Source organism: Typopeltis vanoorti, chromosome 21 (assembly GCF_054136105.1).
Source record: "Typopeltis vanoorti isolate ZY-2024b chromosome 21, IOZ_Tvanoo_1.0, whole genome shotgun sequence".
In the NCBI taxonomy this organism is placed as follows: domain Eukaryota; kingdom Metazoa; phylum Arthropoda; class Arachnida; order Uropygi; family Thelyphonidae; genus Typopeltis; species Typopeltis vanoorti.
Window position 1 is genome coordinate 31540128 of NC_143569.1, and position 18988 is coordinate 31559115.

Genomic DNA, 18988 nt, shown 5'->3' on the forward strand with positions numbered 1-18988 from the left:
AACTTATTTTTATGACTGTTTACAGCAATGAAAATGAAAGTATTTTTACGTGTGCAACAAGCGATCTGATTAGTGTACAACAAAATGATCTGTTATGCCAGGTTCAATCTATTGTCCATAATCATATTTTTGTTTCACTATTAAAACAAATTAACTACTATCATTAATAGTTTACTGCTAGTTCTTGAATAAATGATATCTAAACAAACACACTGTTTTATCCTCCTTTCTAAATTCAAACTTTCGTAATACAAACGTCGTTTGGATCAGTATTATTCAGACAAGTATAATTAGTTCTGATAAATGTTCCCATAAAGAATTATGCGAGTTACATTTCATTTACCTGTTTCTTTGCACAGAAAATGTATTACTTGTAAAATAATATATCAGCATTCAACTCACTCATTGGATCTACAATACTTCATATTTCATAAGGATAATATGTCAGAATCCGTTCTACCTTATCCTTTTACATTCCGGGTTTGAGAATAACTGTTTAATAATTAACTGCTTTCGAAGTTACTGCTGATGAAACAAATGCTTTGCAGCTTCCATTGTTGCAATAAAATGGCAAATCATATTTTCTACTTAACAAGAGCAACAATGCGTATCTGGTAATAATTATTTACAATAAATTATTAAAAAAGAAGCACTTATGTCGTTATTTATCGGAAATCGAAGGAAAAGATTTCGAATTCTACATAATTTTGCAAAGCAAAAAAAGGTCCTATTTAAACTAAAATGAAACAGCTTAACAAATAACATAGATCCTGAATACTAAATGTCATTCATTTCGGCCTAGTCAATATAGAAGTAATTATATTTACCCATGAACGAAATAAACGTTGTAAGTACTTAAGCATTTTTCGTGACGAGTTTCTGTTTACACATATGGGTATCATCGCTCAGCACTGTTATCCTAAAATGCCATTTGTAAGACAATTCCAGCCCATTCTTTGCATGCACATATACACACTGCGATCCTTATGAAATGTGGTACTATGGCATACTGAATTACCTAATTAGTATGCATCACTTTACCACATTCATTTCTTTCGAAGTCGAAAGAAATGAGAAATTAATATGATTCATTTTCTTTCTCTTTCTGCAGTTCCTGCGCGCTTCGAAGAGAAATTTACTGTTCAGTCAGTTCGTCGTGGAGATAGTGCCAATTTGAAATGTGAGGCCCTAGGAGATAAACCATTGACTATTGAATGGACTAAAGACAAAAAACCACTGGATTTTTCCAAACAAACCAGGTACACTCATCCGAAATAAAGATTTGTTTCAATTAAATGTTACTTATATAGTTCTAGCTTATTATTTCCAAAAATTATTATTTTTATTTTTTTATCTTTTTCATTTCAGAATAGAAAAATTTGACAGAGAGCAAGAAAAAGGAGTCAGTTCTGAACTGATAATACGAGCCTCTGGAAGAAAAGACGGAGCTCTTTATGGTTGCCTCGCAAAGAACGAATACGGAAGTGATGAAAGAAATGTCAAATTGTTAGTAGTAGGTAAGAAAATTCATAAATGTATATTGTTTCATTCTTAATGGATAAATATTATCCTTCCTATTTGTCAAATATGGTACTCGGCTATCGTAAAAACATTGGAATGAATGTAAGTGAACGCCAATGCAACTAATGGATGAAGAATTATCATTGAAAACGAGGAACTGTGACATTCAGTGTGTGTGTGTGTGTGTGATTATTATTCCTATGTTAATCGCTAATGTAGCATAAACGGGCATCTGGATATAAGCCGATATCATGAACATATTTCGAGACTTTGCCTCTTACTAGAGAATTGAAAGAAATGGGAGAGAGAGAAATAGAAATAACTTTGAAGATTCAAGAAGTTCATAGACTCTTGAAAATTTGTTAAGCCCTTATAGAGAGATGCTGTCTCACAGAGCAGGAACAAACCATGAAGTAAATCACAGCAAGGTAAGGAAATGAGATATTTTAAAAGTCATTCTGAAAAACGAAAAACTAAAATCGAAGAAACTGAACCTGTTAAGAATAGTAAATCCTCAGTAGTGAATTAATTCGTGCGAGAAACATCATTTGGTTATAAATATATTCAAGAAATCAAAGAAAGAAATGCTAAATTTAATTTTTTTTTGTAAAGCTTTCTTGAAACATACAGTAATGGAAATGAATCTCACTATCTATGATTGTTGATACTTGTTTGCCAATCTATCCATTCATGTAAGGTTTATAACCTTAAGTATATGAGTAACCCATAGATCTTTTAAGGTATAGCATAGGGATTATATAAAAAGAAGGCCACTGGCATTTCTGCGTTTCTTTTTTCTTTTTAGATTTTTGCAATGTGAAATATGAAAATAATCAAAAGCAATAATAAATTTAAGCAATCAGTACAAAAACTGACTTTTAATTGAATAAATGAAGCATTTATATTTATTGATAAAAATAGCTTTCCTTTTCTTTGCCATAAGTAGAAAAGTAAGTAAAAAATAAATCTATTTTGGAAATTTGGAATTGTATTTAGATAAATAAATATATTGTTTTGCTTAAACGAATGTAGTATTTTTAGTAACCATCCTGGTTGCTGCAGTTGATAATTTACCTGCTCTTCAACGACAATTTGAAGGTTCGAATCGCTCTATGGCATCGATGTTTTTGAATGTCTTTAGGTAGACGTTCTTCGTCACCCAGTGGGAGACAGCTAGTTTGGCAGATTCCCTTAGATTATCATCGAATATTTATAATTCAATACAATAAATCACTTCACAAAGAAGAGAACCCGTACGCTTGACCCGATTAAGATTATTTTTATGCTTTTTGGCCTTTCTTTCACGAACAGTGTGCTGTCCTATCCATGTAGTGTGATTAGGCAGTGCAGGTAAGAAGTGTGGAGAGAAGGATGCTGCCACTTGTTACTCTTAAGTATACAGTTATCAATTTATTTCATAGAAATATAGATGAAACAAATAACTTCGGAAAGAATTGAAGTTGATTTTATGGAGAATTATATATATATATATATTTTTTTTATTGTAAACATAACAATCTTATGAACAGCATTAACCGGTTTTTGGTTCTCTGCAGTCAGGCAGAGAGGTTACATGCTCTTGTTGAAGTATGTTACACGAAATATCAGTTATAAGGTGAATTACATTTTTTTTTTAAATTTAAGCCATTAACAGTTTTGACATGATACTGTATAATAACATAAAATCTTACATGGAAGCACATAACAGTTGCTATAGGACAATATTATCTATTTACATTAGAGTGACAGCTGATTAAGATTCGCACTATTAAGCACAAAAAATCTTTCTTTCCCCTTTCTTTGGGGGGGAAAATGATGACACTTCTCTGCTGGAAAGTGGACTATGATGCAGTCGCCCTGCTCGTGTAGGATCCGACTTCTCACCTTTTGTTTGAAGGCTGCAAGGAGTTGGTCAGCTGCCTCTCTCTGTGAAGTTGCTGTGCTGTCTGGTCTTGTATGTCTCTGAGATAGAAGCTGTATATTACCGCTGTAGCAGTGATGAAGAAGTAATTACAGAATGAATGATTATTTGACTCTGCATTGACGCGATTTAAATACTGCTCTTCTGTATGAAGACTACCACAGGTGAGAGCTGCCGTTTCCCGAGACAAACTGATTAATTGGATGTTGACTGGGCATTCCAAGTAGATATGCCGGACTGTTCCTGATCGGTAGCAGAATCTATATGTGTGTGTGTGTGTATATATATATAGATAGATAGACCTGATAAAGATGTCTCGGGTAATAAACAGAGTTCAACTCGTCTTTCCAATCCCATGGCTTCTCTACCAACTGACATACATATACGCAGGCTCCAATCACCAGTTCCGACTGGTAAAAACAATTCCATACCGCTAATAATGTTGAAGGTGGCTTCCCCGCATATCATTAATGTAGGGCCAGAATGCTAACTTGTCTACCGCTATGCACTCATGAATATTACTGAATTGTGTTGAAATTTAATAGTATTATTGAAATATATCTTATAAAAGCCGTTAATTTATATTTTATACATTGTTGTCTGCATTTATGTTTTAGAAGTGCCAGCTCAGCCACTTGATGTAAAAGTTCAAGAAGTTTCGAGTCAGAAAGTGACCATCCGATGGTCACCACCATACTCAGGAAACAGTCAAATCAGTAGATACGTCGTGCAGTACTGGAGAGACAGGGGTGCGTATTTAATATCTGTTTGGTAGGTAATAATGCTAATAAATTATTATTAATAATAACTGATATCTCAATACTGAGAGAATTGAGATGTTAATTATTTGATAATTTAAATATAAAGCTAATTTGAGTTTTTAAATAGTGGTAGAGGACGTAATTTTTTAATACGAATGATTCCTTCATGGTATTTGCTATTAATTCCTACGCTTGTGAATTATTAGCAAAATATTTCATGTTGTTCCTTCAGAATATATATTTTGTCAGTCAGAAGTTGCCAACTTCAGTTTTTCAATAAATATAAAATACATATAAATTACATTAATAGTGAATAAAATTATGCATTGTGGCACTCGCTTTACAAGTTGAATTTCAAAATGCGCGCGGATTAATAGCACACGATTAAAAACATATGAACCTGTTATCCAGCCAACAGACAGTGTGTTTGAATTCTCCTGTCGCATAGATGTCTGTGAAAGTTTGTGTTGCTTGACTTTTTCTAGTCTGGTCTGGTGCAGTAACCATTATCAAACTTAGTGAGGTGCAAATTGCAAAGGTTTACGTTTAGTCAGCAGTGAAGGGGGAGATAGATTATCTATTCTGGAGAAGAAAGCTTGTAAACCTATCGCACATTAGATTTACAATTTTCGTAGATGCAATTCATATATATATAAACACACACCACTTCGTTATACATTTCAATAATTGTTAAATGAAATCATTTTAACTAAATAAACCTTTTCTAACAGGAGGCCCACACAGACTTCTAGAAGAGAGTGTTGGAAGCACCCATACGTCGGTTGTAATCGAGAATCTCCAACCTGGAACGCCTTATGCTGTTACTGTTGTTGCTGAAAATGGGATAGGACAAGGAGACCCTTCCGAAGTACTGCGTTTTGTAACTGGCGAAGAAAGTAAGTATATTTGTTCTTTAGCTGTCAGTTAATGTGATTGACTGATACGGTATTTTTAAGGGGAAAGTCAAAATGAACTTGCCATGGATCAGTCATTAAAAGTTCTGAAAATTGCAGATCTAATCAGTCAGCTGGAATCACCATCATTGGGAAAGAAAGAAGACCTAGTTGAAATTTATTGGGTGCGAGGAAATTGTATATGAGCTTTTCAGTTTAATGGAGTTAAACAGCTTCATAAAGAAATGCAATAAATTTCTCTCTTAAAATTTAGGTTTTCATCGAAGGAAAACGGCAAAAACTATGAGGAAAACACATAGAAGCAGAAATAATATCCTTAACAAGTAATGCTTTGCATATTTTTTGCAACAATAAAATGTTTCGAATAGTTGGAAACATTGATTGTTATGAAGTATAATACAGTTAGAATTTTGATACAATTAGGACAGTGATAATGACTATTCTTTTAGTACCGTGAAAGGCACCCAGGAAACTCTGAACGCGATGGATTTTGGAACAATTAATAGCAATAAATGAATTTCAATGCTGCGATTAATGACTTTATCACATTATCAGAATGAATCTGGCGAGCTTGTTTTTTTTTCTTACAGAAAATTATACGATTACATGAAGTTTACTCACTGTGAGTATTAAGCTGATTTTATGAACTATAAAATACCTAACCTAATTTCTTTTATTTATATTCATTATAAAATAATCCTTGTTGAGCTGGAATCTGCATTACTTTGCGATATTTGCTAAATATTTTTTTCTCTAAAATTTAAACTGTTTAATTGTTTAAGTCTGAATTGTTGGTTGAAGGTTCATATCGAAAGAATACCCTTACAACTTCTCGCTCTGACAATGACTACGTAGTGATATGTCATATCACTACGTAGTATTAAAAGTGGTTCCTTAGATAAGCCGCCTTTCGTCATAGACACAGTGACTAATTAGAAAGAAGAACCTGCTGATATGTTTTGTCTTGAACAGTCAAGAGTCTTGAAATAAACAATAAGATTATATTTGTTTAAAAGAAACACAGCTAAATGGAACGAAAAACGAGGACAAGAAGATGATTCTATAAAATCAAAGTTGGATTGTGTACGGCTGTATACAAACAAATAATAATAGTTATAAGAGGTTAAAGGAAAATCGTGCATGTATGGTGACCAGCTCGGCAACACAGTGAAATGAAATACATACGGAAGGAGTATAAGTTAGAAAGAGGATGTCTCTGAGAAGGGGTTGGAGTCAGTCTGTTGTATGTTAACCGGATTGCCCTTTTCTCGATAGCATTAAGCATTTTAATATATTATCGGAGGAGTTTTTTAATTTATACAGCAATTCTACAGGTGAGAAATAACGTCTTCAGTGGAAAAGGACACAAGTTTTTGCAAGCTGAGAAGGCCTAAGAATCAACACAAGAAGAAACATCTGGATCCGGGAATCAATAAAGATAATGAGAAAGGAAAATAAGATCCCTCTTGTGAGAAATAAGACAGGGCTAAGTTTAGTATCATTCACGTTTTAAAGGTTGTTCTCATCTCGCTGGAGAATAGTAAGAAGATCAACGTTTATGATATAAGTTAGGAAATCTCTCATATGATATAATAGATTAATGCTTCGGTAGCAAATTTTGCCATTTAAAAAATTAAATAATAATAAATAACTTAGAAAATAAATTAAGAAAGAAAACTCTTTTCAATACTTTGCAAAGTAGATTAGGAAACATGAATCATTGTTGGTGACTCATTACCCCCAAAACAGGATTATATCCACATAGTCAAACCAGCCAAAGAACACACAAGTCTAGCTTCAATCTCTGAAATTAATTTTATTATTTATTTCAGAGGCTTATCAGCTGACTACTCGGATTTGAATGGCTATAATGTAGGCTACGTTTTTCAGTGATTTAATCAATATATTTGATTCTACTTTGTTTAAAGCTTGGTAATGCTTTGATGCATTTTATGTGCATCTTTTTAACGAAAATTATGATGTACTTTATTAAAACCCTGAGGGGAAATAGACTTTGTTGTGCTCCTTCTATAACAAATGTAAGCAAGTTTGCATTGCTTTTATGCAATGATGTAATTGATTAATGAAATTTATTTGAATATTCAGTAAATAGTTCTCTGTTTTGTATTACAGAACCACGCGGACCACCTACTGATGTTTGGATAGAATCAAAAGGATCTGGATCGATTCTTGTCACATGGAAGGTGGGTAATAATGCTCAATAGTAAATCCATGTATTCTATTAATGAGTAATGAATATATTGTCACTCGATATTACGATGTTTTGTGGAAAAGTAGATTCGGCAATTCCTCTGATCAAAATTTGACCAGAGGGATTTATGTAGCCTGACATATGAAAAGTCATGAGCTGTTTTAAGAAATAATTATTTCTTTATTAAAAATTAAGATATTTAAAGGATATTTCCATTCTGCTTAATTGAAATAAATCATTAGCAATACCATTAGCCATGTCTTAACCAGAAATCACTTTACTGCAAAATGTCTTAGCGCAAATTCCATGACAGACAAGTAACGATTGTCTACCATGAAATTATCCTCGTATGCTTTCCCTAAAGACAGGAAGAGTACGATGCGAGTAAATCGATGAGATTCTTCGGTGCAATGAACTCTCACAACGTGCTGTTGTGCTCGTGCCTGTTTTCCACTGACCTATAATCTTGGGCTAAGATCGCATTCAGAAAGTTAATAAAAATGAAATTAAACAAAGCGAGAAATATCATTGGGATGTATAATACATAAATAAAATTAAGGGTGTGACGAGATAAGTTTATATCATATTCTTTATTCCATTGCATCCTTATTAGAAGTCATTAACGTAATATTAATTTTCTCCGTTATAAAATGCTTAACCTGAAAATCTCATTATTCTGGCTTCATTTCACGATTTCTTATTATTTAATACTTATTATTATGTGCATAAATTTATTTTATTTATATAAATAAATGAAAGAAATTTACGCACATAACAAATTTTAACATTGCATTTTCTTATTTTGTCGGATATTTTATTTCTGTTTTGATAACACAGATTAATTTTCAATAAATAATCTGATGATCTGATTATTTATCTAAACAATGATCTGTGTTATTATTACAAACCACGCGATATTGGAAAAGTTAGATAGGGCTAAAAGGCCCACTTCTTTTGTGGAATAAAAGGCGCTAGCAGATTTATTTATTTATTTATATCCTCGAAAATATTGAAATTTTTTTAAAAAAGTTAAATAAAGTAAAGTACAGCAAGTTTTCTTTATTTATGTACTTTTTTGTATTTTATGTCTTATAATAAAGTACACTGTTTAATAAAAATGACTTTATTATTGCGAGCTGATTGATATTGGAATATTACTTATGTCAGTTCTTTCTCCGTGTGTAATGATATATTGATTATTCATTGGTAAATTTATTTCAATTTATGAAATCACTTTTATACTTGCTGTTAATCATTTCGTGTTTGTTGAAAAATACATAAATATTTTATTGACACTTAGATGAATTATTGCCATCGTAATTTTACTGTGTTTTTTTTTCCTTTATCATTACAGCCTCCTCCACTAGAACATTGGAATGGAGAGCTGAGAGGCTATTTCATAGGTTATAAAGTAGAAGGTTCTACTCATCCTTACTCCTTTAAAACAGTTGATAATGCTGCTAATGACACTCACGAGTTCATGCTCACTAACCTCATGAAGTCAACGAAGTACAATATTGTAGTGAAGGCTTATAACAGTGCTGGAACTGGACCACCTTCCCAAGAAATGGTTGCTAAAACTTTAGATGGAGGTATGTATTTATTTAGTTTGATAACTGGTTTGATTGTAGTCGTATATGAGAGTTTTGGGTGATTTGAAAATGACGCATACGTGAAACTTTACAGCTGATAATATACGTTTTATGAATAGAAGCATGTCCGTTCTTATAAAAATATAATTCAAAAATTTCCAAATCTGCGATTATTTGTAATTTCTAAATGTGAAGCGTGTGTGATTATGTGCATCTTTCAAAACATCATCTAAATAATTATTTATGGCTTTTAATTTTAGTAAGAATGTCAATATCTAAATACCTTAACAATTTTTATTCAGAACTTGGTCGTTTTACTTAAAAAAACAGATTTAACTGCATCTGGATAAAATTGTCTGTATTCGACTTTAAACTTAAAATTATTTCTTTCCATATGGCTTCAAAAATAAAGTTTGTGTGTTGTGTGTGTGTGTGTGAGAGAGAGAGAGAGAGAAGGGATGTGAAGGAAGAAAAGTTGCAAAAAGTGAAAGTTAATGTTGTTATATCAAAATATATAAAAGTCAGAATTCATGAATCTCATTTCACTGAGATTGGATTAACAATTCTAATTTCTATTCTGACTCGGTGAGGTGGATTGTACTTGACTGTGTTTCGTTGATGAACTACTCGTAAAGGCTGTGCCATATTCACTGCAATGATCTGAATGTCCCTGCTAAAAGCTGGTTGTTGTTTAACCCCTTAACGTACCAATTAAAAATCAGAAAGTGGTCATTTTTCTGCCAATTTTTTGGGCGAGGGTGATTTGCTGGATCAAATTCATCATTATTTGAAAAATAATGATGAATTTGTGCAAACGCAAATGAAATAGCCGATACACGCCGTTGACAACTTTTCTCGGCTGAAAGGAAATAGGCACAAGATTGTCTAGCGTCTATATTCGGTTGTATTTATATTTGAAACCAAATTTCAAAATCAATTTTGGTGCAATAAACAAAAGACGTGTCACAGACGTCTTTGTATATTAAGGGTTAAGGAGCTTAGCATAGTGGTTTCGTGTTTATTCCACTGAATACAGGTACAGAAAGTTATTTTCACGGCGTAAGTGCCCGATATGACAGCAGCTCAGAAGTTAAATCCACTGTCTTCTGGTTGATATTGCTAAAGGAAATAAAATATCTTGGTGCTGATTATTGAAGTTTGTGAACTTCCAGTCCTAATCATTCTCCATTCTTTAGCATTTCTTAAGATTTATTTAAATCTCGATTTTTATGGAATAATATGATTTTAGTTTGAAACCCAATCTCTCTCTCTCAATGATTGGTAAAAAGGTGTTTGGGTTTGCAGTAAATAATTTCTGTAATACTTCTTGTTTTATTTTGTCTAAAACTTGATTGTTTGCTACTTTTTAAGAAATTTTGATTTCTCATAAAAATATGAGAATATTTGTAAGGAAAAAAAAAGATTCTCAAAAAAATGATTTTTTTTAGATGTGCCTCTTCCACCTCCACTAGCACTCATGTCGTCTTCAGATTCAGCAGTTAGTCTGAAATGGGGTGATAGTCCAGCTCGAAATGTTCCAGTGACAGGTTAGTATAAATGGCTTTTTCTAATTCTGAAATAGAGTATATCGGCCTTTATATTAAGCGAATTTTTATAGGTAATTAATTTTTTTTAATCAAAATTCCTTAAAATGTCTTTAAAAAATGCCCGACATTTTGCTTATAGTATTTTTATTCATTTCCCTGACTAAATTTGACAGTTAATAATTATTAATTTAAAAAATATTTTAAAAAGATATTTTTAATAATTCAGTTGATTAGTTGGTAGATTATGCATTGTAAACTTACTTATATTTATCAAAATCCAGATTGCAGAGTGCATTTCAATACCTTGAATTCTCCTTAAACAGACAATTAAATAAAATGTGACCCATTTCTTGCTCAATTATTAATTACTTTCTGCCATTATTATAATGGAATGTAATACATTATTCTATTATAATATAATAAACACGGAACGTTTCAACTTTTCAAAAAATATTTTTATTCACAGGTTATACACTACACTACAGGAAAGACACCGGTGACTGGTATCACATTCCTATAATAGCATCCAGTCAAAACAAGTTCACTGTGACCGGCCTGGAAAGTGGAACTATGTACAAAATGTACATAACTGCGTCCAATCAGTATGGCAATGGAGAAGCTGGTGATATTCTAACCGTAAAAACAAGTTCAACCGGTAAGTAGATTTCAAACGTGCTTGATTTTCCTATGAAAGTAGATTCATTTTTTTTTAGTTTTTCATTAGAATCCTACCCACGAAAAGCTGTCAAGTATAGCACATTAGTATTATTACTATGAGTGGTTGGATAAATCGGAAACTCAGCTGCTCTACAGGCCGTACATAAGACTTAAGCCACATCAGACATCGAATAATTATTTATATCAGTTTCATCAACATTATTTTCGGTACTGCCGACTGCAATGATTTTTCATATGCATTTTTTAATTAAAAGCTTACCATGACGATCACAATTAGCTTTTATTCTAGTTGATAATTAGTATTGTTATCCAGTACCATTGGAAAAAATATATAAACATGTACGGTATCATTGAGCGCAAGACTTCATAACTAAATTACAGCGTATTATAGGTTTACCATATTTCATGGAATGAATTATCACAAAAATAGAAGCATTGCCTATAATACACGTAAACATGACATGGTCGAAAATCATTTATTTAAAACTAATTAGACATATCATGCTTAGCCATAAAGATCATTTGCAAAGAGTTCCGTACTCAAGGCACTTGATAGATGTACATTATTGCATATATTAATATGATTCTATATTTAATTGAAAATATTTTATTGTCAGTCTCTAATTGTATTATGTTACGCCATTATTATTTTCTTGCACATCTGTAACTTTTAAACTTCTCAACTGCATTTAATTCCTTATGTAGGTTTCCACATAGCTGGAGTTCCCTTTTATATGGATTTGTCTGTGATCATCCCTGTCATAGCATGTATCATGGCGTTCGTGGTAATTGTAGTGGTTACGGTCATCTACATCAAGAAGTCTAGAGCTCGAAGCAATTTAGAAAGAGGTAAACGGGTTTTAAGAAACTTTTATTAAGATATTTCTTATACAGAAAGTATTAAGAATAATGGGAAATATTTTATAATCATTCACTATAAAAAATACCCGTTAAAAACATAATTACAATTTATCAATTTGTTTTCATTTAGCTCTTCAGGGTTCTAAGCCCTTTACATACACTGGATCCTCCCAGCGATACATTGATATCGACAAGGCTAGGCCTATCATCAACCCTGAGCCGGGCACTCCAGCAACCTCTACATTAGCCTCTTATGCAACTATTCCATGTCGAACGGAAGATCCTGATGATCCTCGTCAAGAGTTAAAGTCATTCAATCCTCCCGTAAGAAGAATCTGAATATAATCTCATCCTATAAGCACACTTCGTAGTCACATGGTTTGTCACTTTGCTTATTTTGCGTTGTTTTCTGCTCTCTTTATACAGTAACTCTTGCATGCAAACAACGAATACTTCAAGCATTTATTTTGCATGCATTTCTGTTGTAGGTTGTCTTACTAACTGCACAATCGTAGCTTACTCGCGTGTCTTCCTTAGTCATTTATTCTGTTGTATAAGAATCACTAATTAAAGAGTTAACATCTCAAGTGAATGCATAGAGTAGACTGCAAAGGTTCACATATATATGCAACTATCTTCATTGCATCTGGTTAGCTATTGCTTTTTTTTTAATTCTATTTTTTCTGAATCAGTTGCAAGAATGTGCTGTTGCCACTTTACGAATAATGCTTGCTCCCTGAACTCAGGTGACATTAATGGGGAAAATTATCATACATTAGTTTTTTATCAAGTGTATATAAAACGTACGTGGACTTAACAAGTTCATTATTTATAAGTAGAATAAAATAAAATTTTCTGATGTATATAGAATGAAATAATTAGTTCTTTTCAGTTACGTTTGATGTGGTTCATCATCTTTGCAGGATTATGCAGTTTATGCTGATTCTGTAGCTAGAGTATGAAATTCCACAAAAACATAGTTTTAATACGTATTTGTATACTTATTTGAAATGAGGCTATAAACTTCTAAGAAGATGCCGAACCTGTAGCTACATGTAATATCGTAACACAACAAATTTTATTTTCTCTGTTCTCACTACGGTCCAGTAGTGAGAACAGCTATGTTAACTGCAATTCATCCTAAGACAATAACGTTTTCTCTGAAATCTTAACTCACTGAACTCAATTTTAACTTTATCCAAAAGTCTTATCATAATAAAAGTTTCCGCCGAAGTGAAAAGGAAATTTTTGATCTACCAATAGATAATGCCTGCATAAGTTTATATTCATATACATAAATTATTAGTTCGTCTTACAGAATATCGGCGGTATTCCTCCATATTTCTCTTGAAATATATAGTTCCTTGCCGAGTAGGATTTCATATCGTGGATAAGCCAGGCAGGGTCTTAGTTTCGAGAAAAATTACGCAAAACTGGCATACGAAATGCATATGCTTATGATCATGGAGGTGAAACATTGTTTTTCACCTGTTTTTGGCATTGAATTTTCACCCTTACCGATTTCATTCTGTAAATATTGATAAAAGGAGCATGTGAGTTATTATATCTAATACTAGTTTAAATAGAAATTATGGAATGGCATTCAAAATAATCTGAACAAACTTTCTAAATTCAACTGCAAGAATGTACTACGAACTTTATTATCCCTTTCGTATTTGCCATGTTTTTAATTGTTGATTACATTTATTTGTCAAAATGAAGTCTAGTATTTAAACAGTTAGATCACATTCCACAAATGCATACTGATGACTTAGAAAATGTCTCGTAGATCACAGTATAACGTTAAACGTACGTAGCATTTATACATTAGACAAGTTAAGTAGGGTTAGCTTTTGTGAATCAGCCAAAACACGAAAAAAGCTAATTAAAAATCATCTTCAATGAAATTTTATTGTAATAATTTTTTATAAATTCTTAATATTGTGTCCTGTTAGAAACAATAATTAATTTCTTAGAAATAGAGACCATTCATTAATTCATTTTTATCCTTACTACAGAGGGACGCACCGCATCCGTACCCAAGAGAAGAGTCTTTGAAAAACAGACGAAAAGGAAGACCAGATCAATATCCAGATGTCCAGTAATACACATGTTTATATGGCCAAAGGGTCGATTTATACGTTTGTTATGCATTTACAATGTTTATCATGTGTAAGAATCTCAATGAAATCGCAAGAAAAAAAAAAGTGAAATGTCCTAGGCGAATGACATAGGATCTTAGCTCATGATTGTAGAATATTCAACTAGCTGTTTGTGTAATAAGAGGAGTTCTATTCTAACCCTATTTATTTAAGAGAGCTTGTTTTAAGTGTTTTATAATACTTCTTTAAAGTTTATATGTTCTGCGATCTGTGCCTCAGGTGTTTGTCCTTTGTAAATCAAACAAACAAATAAAAAAAGTATTACTGTCTCTCTTTCTTTTACAATAGAGAGGTAGACAAAACTCAAATCTTGTCGTACATGATAGATAGAACGAAAGCTACCTTTGTTAAAGAGACTTTGTATGTGAGGCTTAGAGAGCCGAAATGATATTATTATTTGGTAAGCGATAGAATAGAACTTAAAATTGAAAATGAAACACGCAGTATTGTGAGATTGCGAATGTTCATTGGAATCCTAAGAAAAGGTATATCGTCTACTAAATGAGAGTAAGAAATCCAAGGGTAACAGCAATTATAAATTCAAGAGGAACTTGATGGATTAGTAATGAGATTTTGTTTTGGTTTCAGGACATTTTAACAATGTTTTACTTAATAGCTAGTAGCTCTTATTTCATTATTTGAATTTCGCAGTAAATTTATGTCCATGTTCTGCATCTGCCCTAATTTCTTTCGTTTTCCTGATTTTTTCTAAAACCACATGAATAAAGTTAAATTTTGAAATTCCGTTTTGGGTGGTATCGCGTTTTCCTGAAAATCGAACACCTATTTAGAGTTTCTGTTTGCTATTAGACCTAACGTCTGCATTCGCACGGATGTGTTGTATATTGTCTAATTTGCTCAAATACATAAGTATGCTCATGTAATTATTTACAAAAAAATTGCTGCAGTCACATAGTAATAGTAGAAATTGCTTCCTGACGAATATATTGTTATCTAACATATTAGCTTAAAAAATTAAACTATCTTCTTTCATAGCGTAGACTCTACACTGGCATTTAACTATTGAGATACTAATCACAGTTGATATAATACATAAATATTTCATTTATACCGGTGTTTTGTTACTTATATTAGCATTCATCTATCACCATATATATTTATATTTATCGCCGTATAACAACTAACCAACAAACAGTTCACAGCAATTAACAACGCATGCAAATATAATATTTTTATCTTTCGATCATAAGCCCCATCTGTGTTAGAATTAGAATAGGAAACTTCAGTTGATAAAGAGAGAAGGATTGGTTTTATATGGAACTACGGCCTAAAAACTACATGACTTGTGTATTATGTATGTTAATTGCATGTGTGATTGCAGCCTGTTTGTCCCTTTACAGGATAATAATAAAAAAATAAAAATAAATAAAAACAGACATTGATGTATGAAGCGATAACCGGCCTTCAGTTAAAAGACCTTACAAAGATATCTCATAAGGCGCTCCTGTTATGAGGAGAATTATAAAGTATTGAACCCCTTATGCTTAAATGAACAGCTGTTCTATTATTTTATCATAGGTAAGTTAGAGCAGGTTATTTATCACTTTTAGATTACAACAGCACCCACTTTAAAAAAAAAAGCAAGAGAGAGAGAAAGAAAGCCATTTTGCCCATGTGACGTATAAGTAGCTAAGGTTATGTGGTTCTTTGCTATGGTATTAAGGATAAATAGTAAAATACTTAACATTTCTCCTTCCTAACTATTTTGAGGGTCTATAGAAAAATCTGGAGTCTTGCTGGTCGATGATTCTCTAAATAGCTATCATTCTCTCTCTATCTCTCTTTTTATCTGAATGATTTTATAGCAGGAGATATTTGCGGAAGTATATTTGTGATATATAACCTTAACCTTGGGTTAAGGTTAGATAATTCGTAAACCTTTATTTTAAGATCAGGCATGAAATGTTTGTAATCGACTTTAGGCCTCCAGTAAACAGAGTGGTAGTCTCAAGTAAGCAAGATACTGTGCAGTTAAGCTATACGGCAAAAGTCCAAATTTTTTGTATCAGAGGCAACTTATGAGTTTTAAATAGACCATCACAATAGCAGAAATAAGAGATTTAAATGTTTTATCATGTATCTTTGACGTTTTTGAAAAACTACAGAAGTCTATTTGTGTACATCAAATACAGTGAGGACAAAATCTCTCTCTCTCTCTCTGTGTGTGTGTGTGTGTGTGTGTGTGTGTGTGTGTGTGTGTGTGTGTGTGTGTGTGTGTGTGTGTGTGTGTGTGATTCAGGGGGATTTTTATAACTCCCACCCACTTTTAAACTTACTTATAGTACATTGGTACCGTAGGTTGACTTATTAAAATAAAAGCTTTGCATTTGTATTGATGTTTCAGCATGTGAACGATGTTATTTGGTTAGTTGGTATCTTCTAATGCTATTTAAACTAGACATGGCTCTAATATAACACTTCTAACATCAGTGTAATTAAAATATTTTGTTATTATGTCAGTCACGCTTAGTATTTCCATAGTAAAGTTTTTCCATTGTAGAGTTTTAAAATCAGTTGAGACTTTTATTTCCCTTCCTCATAGTTGCAACAAGGTTTAGGATACCACGAATTAGAAAATAAAATGTAAAAAAAAAAAAAAAGCTGTACACAGTTTTTGCCTTAAATTTTTTTCGGTAAATTAAGTTCTGATTTTTTTTATTTCATTAATCACGTATAACAATATCCATGCGACATGTTGATTTGTGTTATAATTTCTCAAGAACCCCCATTATGTTTATTTTCAGTAGTTATGATTTTATTTTTTAATAGTTTAAAAAAAATATTTTTTTTTAATATTTTATTATCATCATTTCATCTCTCCCCTCCAGGAGACTTAAGTCCATTTAGGTAATAACATTAACTGCATCAATTACTGCAAATACTACAAAGAAATGTGTTCTCTGGAAATTTTTAATTTTTGAGAAGGCGTAATACACCGAAAAAAAAATCGACATACTTTTCTTAAGTAAACTGATCCATCCATTCCTGTATAATTATTATTTGTACATTTAAATTTCCTATGTATTAACATTTCGGTTCTTACAATTGTACTTACAATATTCATAAAAGTATGCAGTTGTTGGGTATGTAATAATAAAATAAGAATATAAAATTGTTTAGAACTTTATATTAAAAAAATGTTGAAATTCTGTAATTGATCTGTATAATAATTTGCTTGTAATTGTTTGTGCAGTTTGTAGTATTTGTAATGTAGCTTGAATGAATTATTGTTCATTGTGAGATATGCCAGTCAGTTTTATGACTCTGGGTGATTCTGACTTTGGAATACTTATGAAATAGGCTTTTGAATGTCATTTAAACGATTGTTTACAGGCCAGTTCATAAAGTGCACAGTTTCTATATTATACCAGTTTCTATGTACTATATTTTATCATTATTAGTGTAGAATAATATGCATCTGTACTAAGATGATTGTCAGTGTATGAAATTCTTACAATTAAGAATGTCGTATTATTATCTTTTGTATAATCTTTGTCAGATTATGGATTGAGAAAGAATGATACCACTAAGATTGGATATGTGTTCAGCTAAATGTTTTCGTTTCTTAAAAAGACGAGTTAGATGTAGCATTTCGATGGTGCTTAAAACAAAAAATTACCCAGGAAGCCAGTTCATTATGCCTTTTAACGTATACAGTGCTAAAATTAACTGAGCAACTGACATTTGTAAGCTGCAGAATGTTAGTAGACTGAAGATAAGAGAATGTTTTTAAAAACCAATCGGGTAACTTAAAGACATATCTAATTAATTTTTATCGTTACTTTCACAGAGTTATATATTCGTGTTTTGACTTGATAACGTTAAGGAATCTCAATACTGAGTGTCTAAAATGGAATGAAAGATTGTGTTGGACATTAGACGGGGACAACAGCCAGTAGAGAAAGAGAGACTCAATCACTGATTACTATTAACAGTAATTTCAAAGCATTCTTTAAATTGTTGGGTGTAATTACTCAACTACTTGGAAGTAAAATATACAAATAGTTAAATGATATCAAAATGATGCCATATAGAACTTTAGTGCCAAATGACAGCGACTAATTATGGAGCATCACATGGACAAAAATATCAGTGCCATACATCATCCAGGAGAATCAGCATGCTTTTTCCAAATTATTCCTTCTTATTATTAAAATTTAAATTTTAATCTGTTCGAGCCTCGTATAGGGGAATTGTAATCATTGGGTATCATTCTTTTATTGATATTTAATTATGTGAACTACAAGAGTTACCTCATGTTTGTAAAATACGGCATGGCGGATGTCAAATTTGTTATTAGTAATAATAATAATGACAATTATAACTACAGTCAGATTAATAATTATAATTTTGATTGTCGATAATTATTATTTATAATATTTTAAGAAATTAATTTCCATGTGATAACTACAAGTTGTAATTTTTGTGAATTCTTATGTGAATGATTCTTTCTATATTAAGTCCCTCGGTATTTTATTAATTGTAGATATAGTCGAAATAGTTATTATTAGAACTTTCTGTTTTTCTCTCTCCTCTCTCTCTCTCTCTCTCTCTGTTTCCTACAAAATGAAGCGAATGGAAAAGTGCACTTTAGAGCTCTGTTTGTTCTATTCATTGTGTTAAAATAAATATCTTACCAAAATTTTGTTTTGTTTTGATTTATTTTGAAATCACACACAGTTTTCTTTTAAAATAGATTTCCCATAATTGTATACATTTCCTTTTCAGTAACAATCATATCAGCAAAAAGTTTTAAAATGCATATTTTATTTATATAATTTATAAATATAAATATAAA

General features: G+C 31.7%; 1 protein-coding gene across 1 annotated transcript in view; it reads left to right on the plus strand.

Annotated features, from left to right (window-relative positions):
• Positions 1-18755, plus strand: part of LOC150094706 (cell adhesion molecule Dscam1-like) — a 211049-nt gene extending 192294 nt beyond the window's left edge. The window contains exons 5-15 of the mRNA XM_090411640.1: positions 1112-1259; positions 1369-1517; positions 4060-4191; positions 4935-5099; positions 7251-7321; positions 8684-8921; positions 10370-10468; positions 10935-11123; positions 11852-11995; positions 12138-12331; positions 14026-18755. Of these exons, the coding sequence (XP_090267766.1) occupies positions 1112-1259; positions 1369-1517; positions 4060-4191; positions 4935-5099; positions 7251-7321; positions 8684-8921; positions 10370-10468; positions 10935-11123; positions 11852-11995; positions 12138-12331; positions 14026-14112 (1616 nt within the window). The 3' untranslated portion in view covers positions 14113-18755. The remainder of the gene's footprint in view (positions 1-1111; positions 1260-1368; positions 1518-4059; positions 4192-4934; positions 5100-7250; positions 7322-8683; positions 8922-10369; positions 10469-10934; positions 11124-11851; positions 11996-12137; positions 12332-14025) is intronic.
• Positions 18756-18988: the final 233 nt, after the last annotated feature.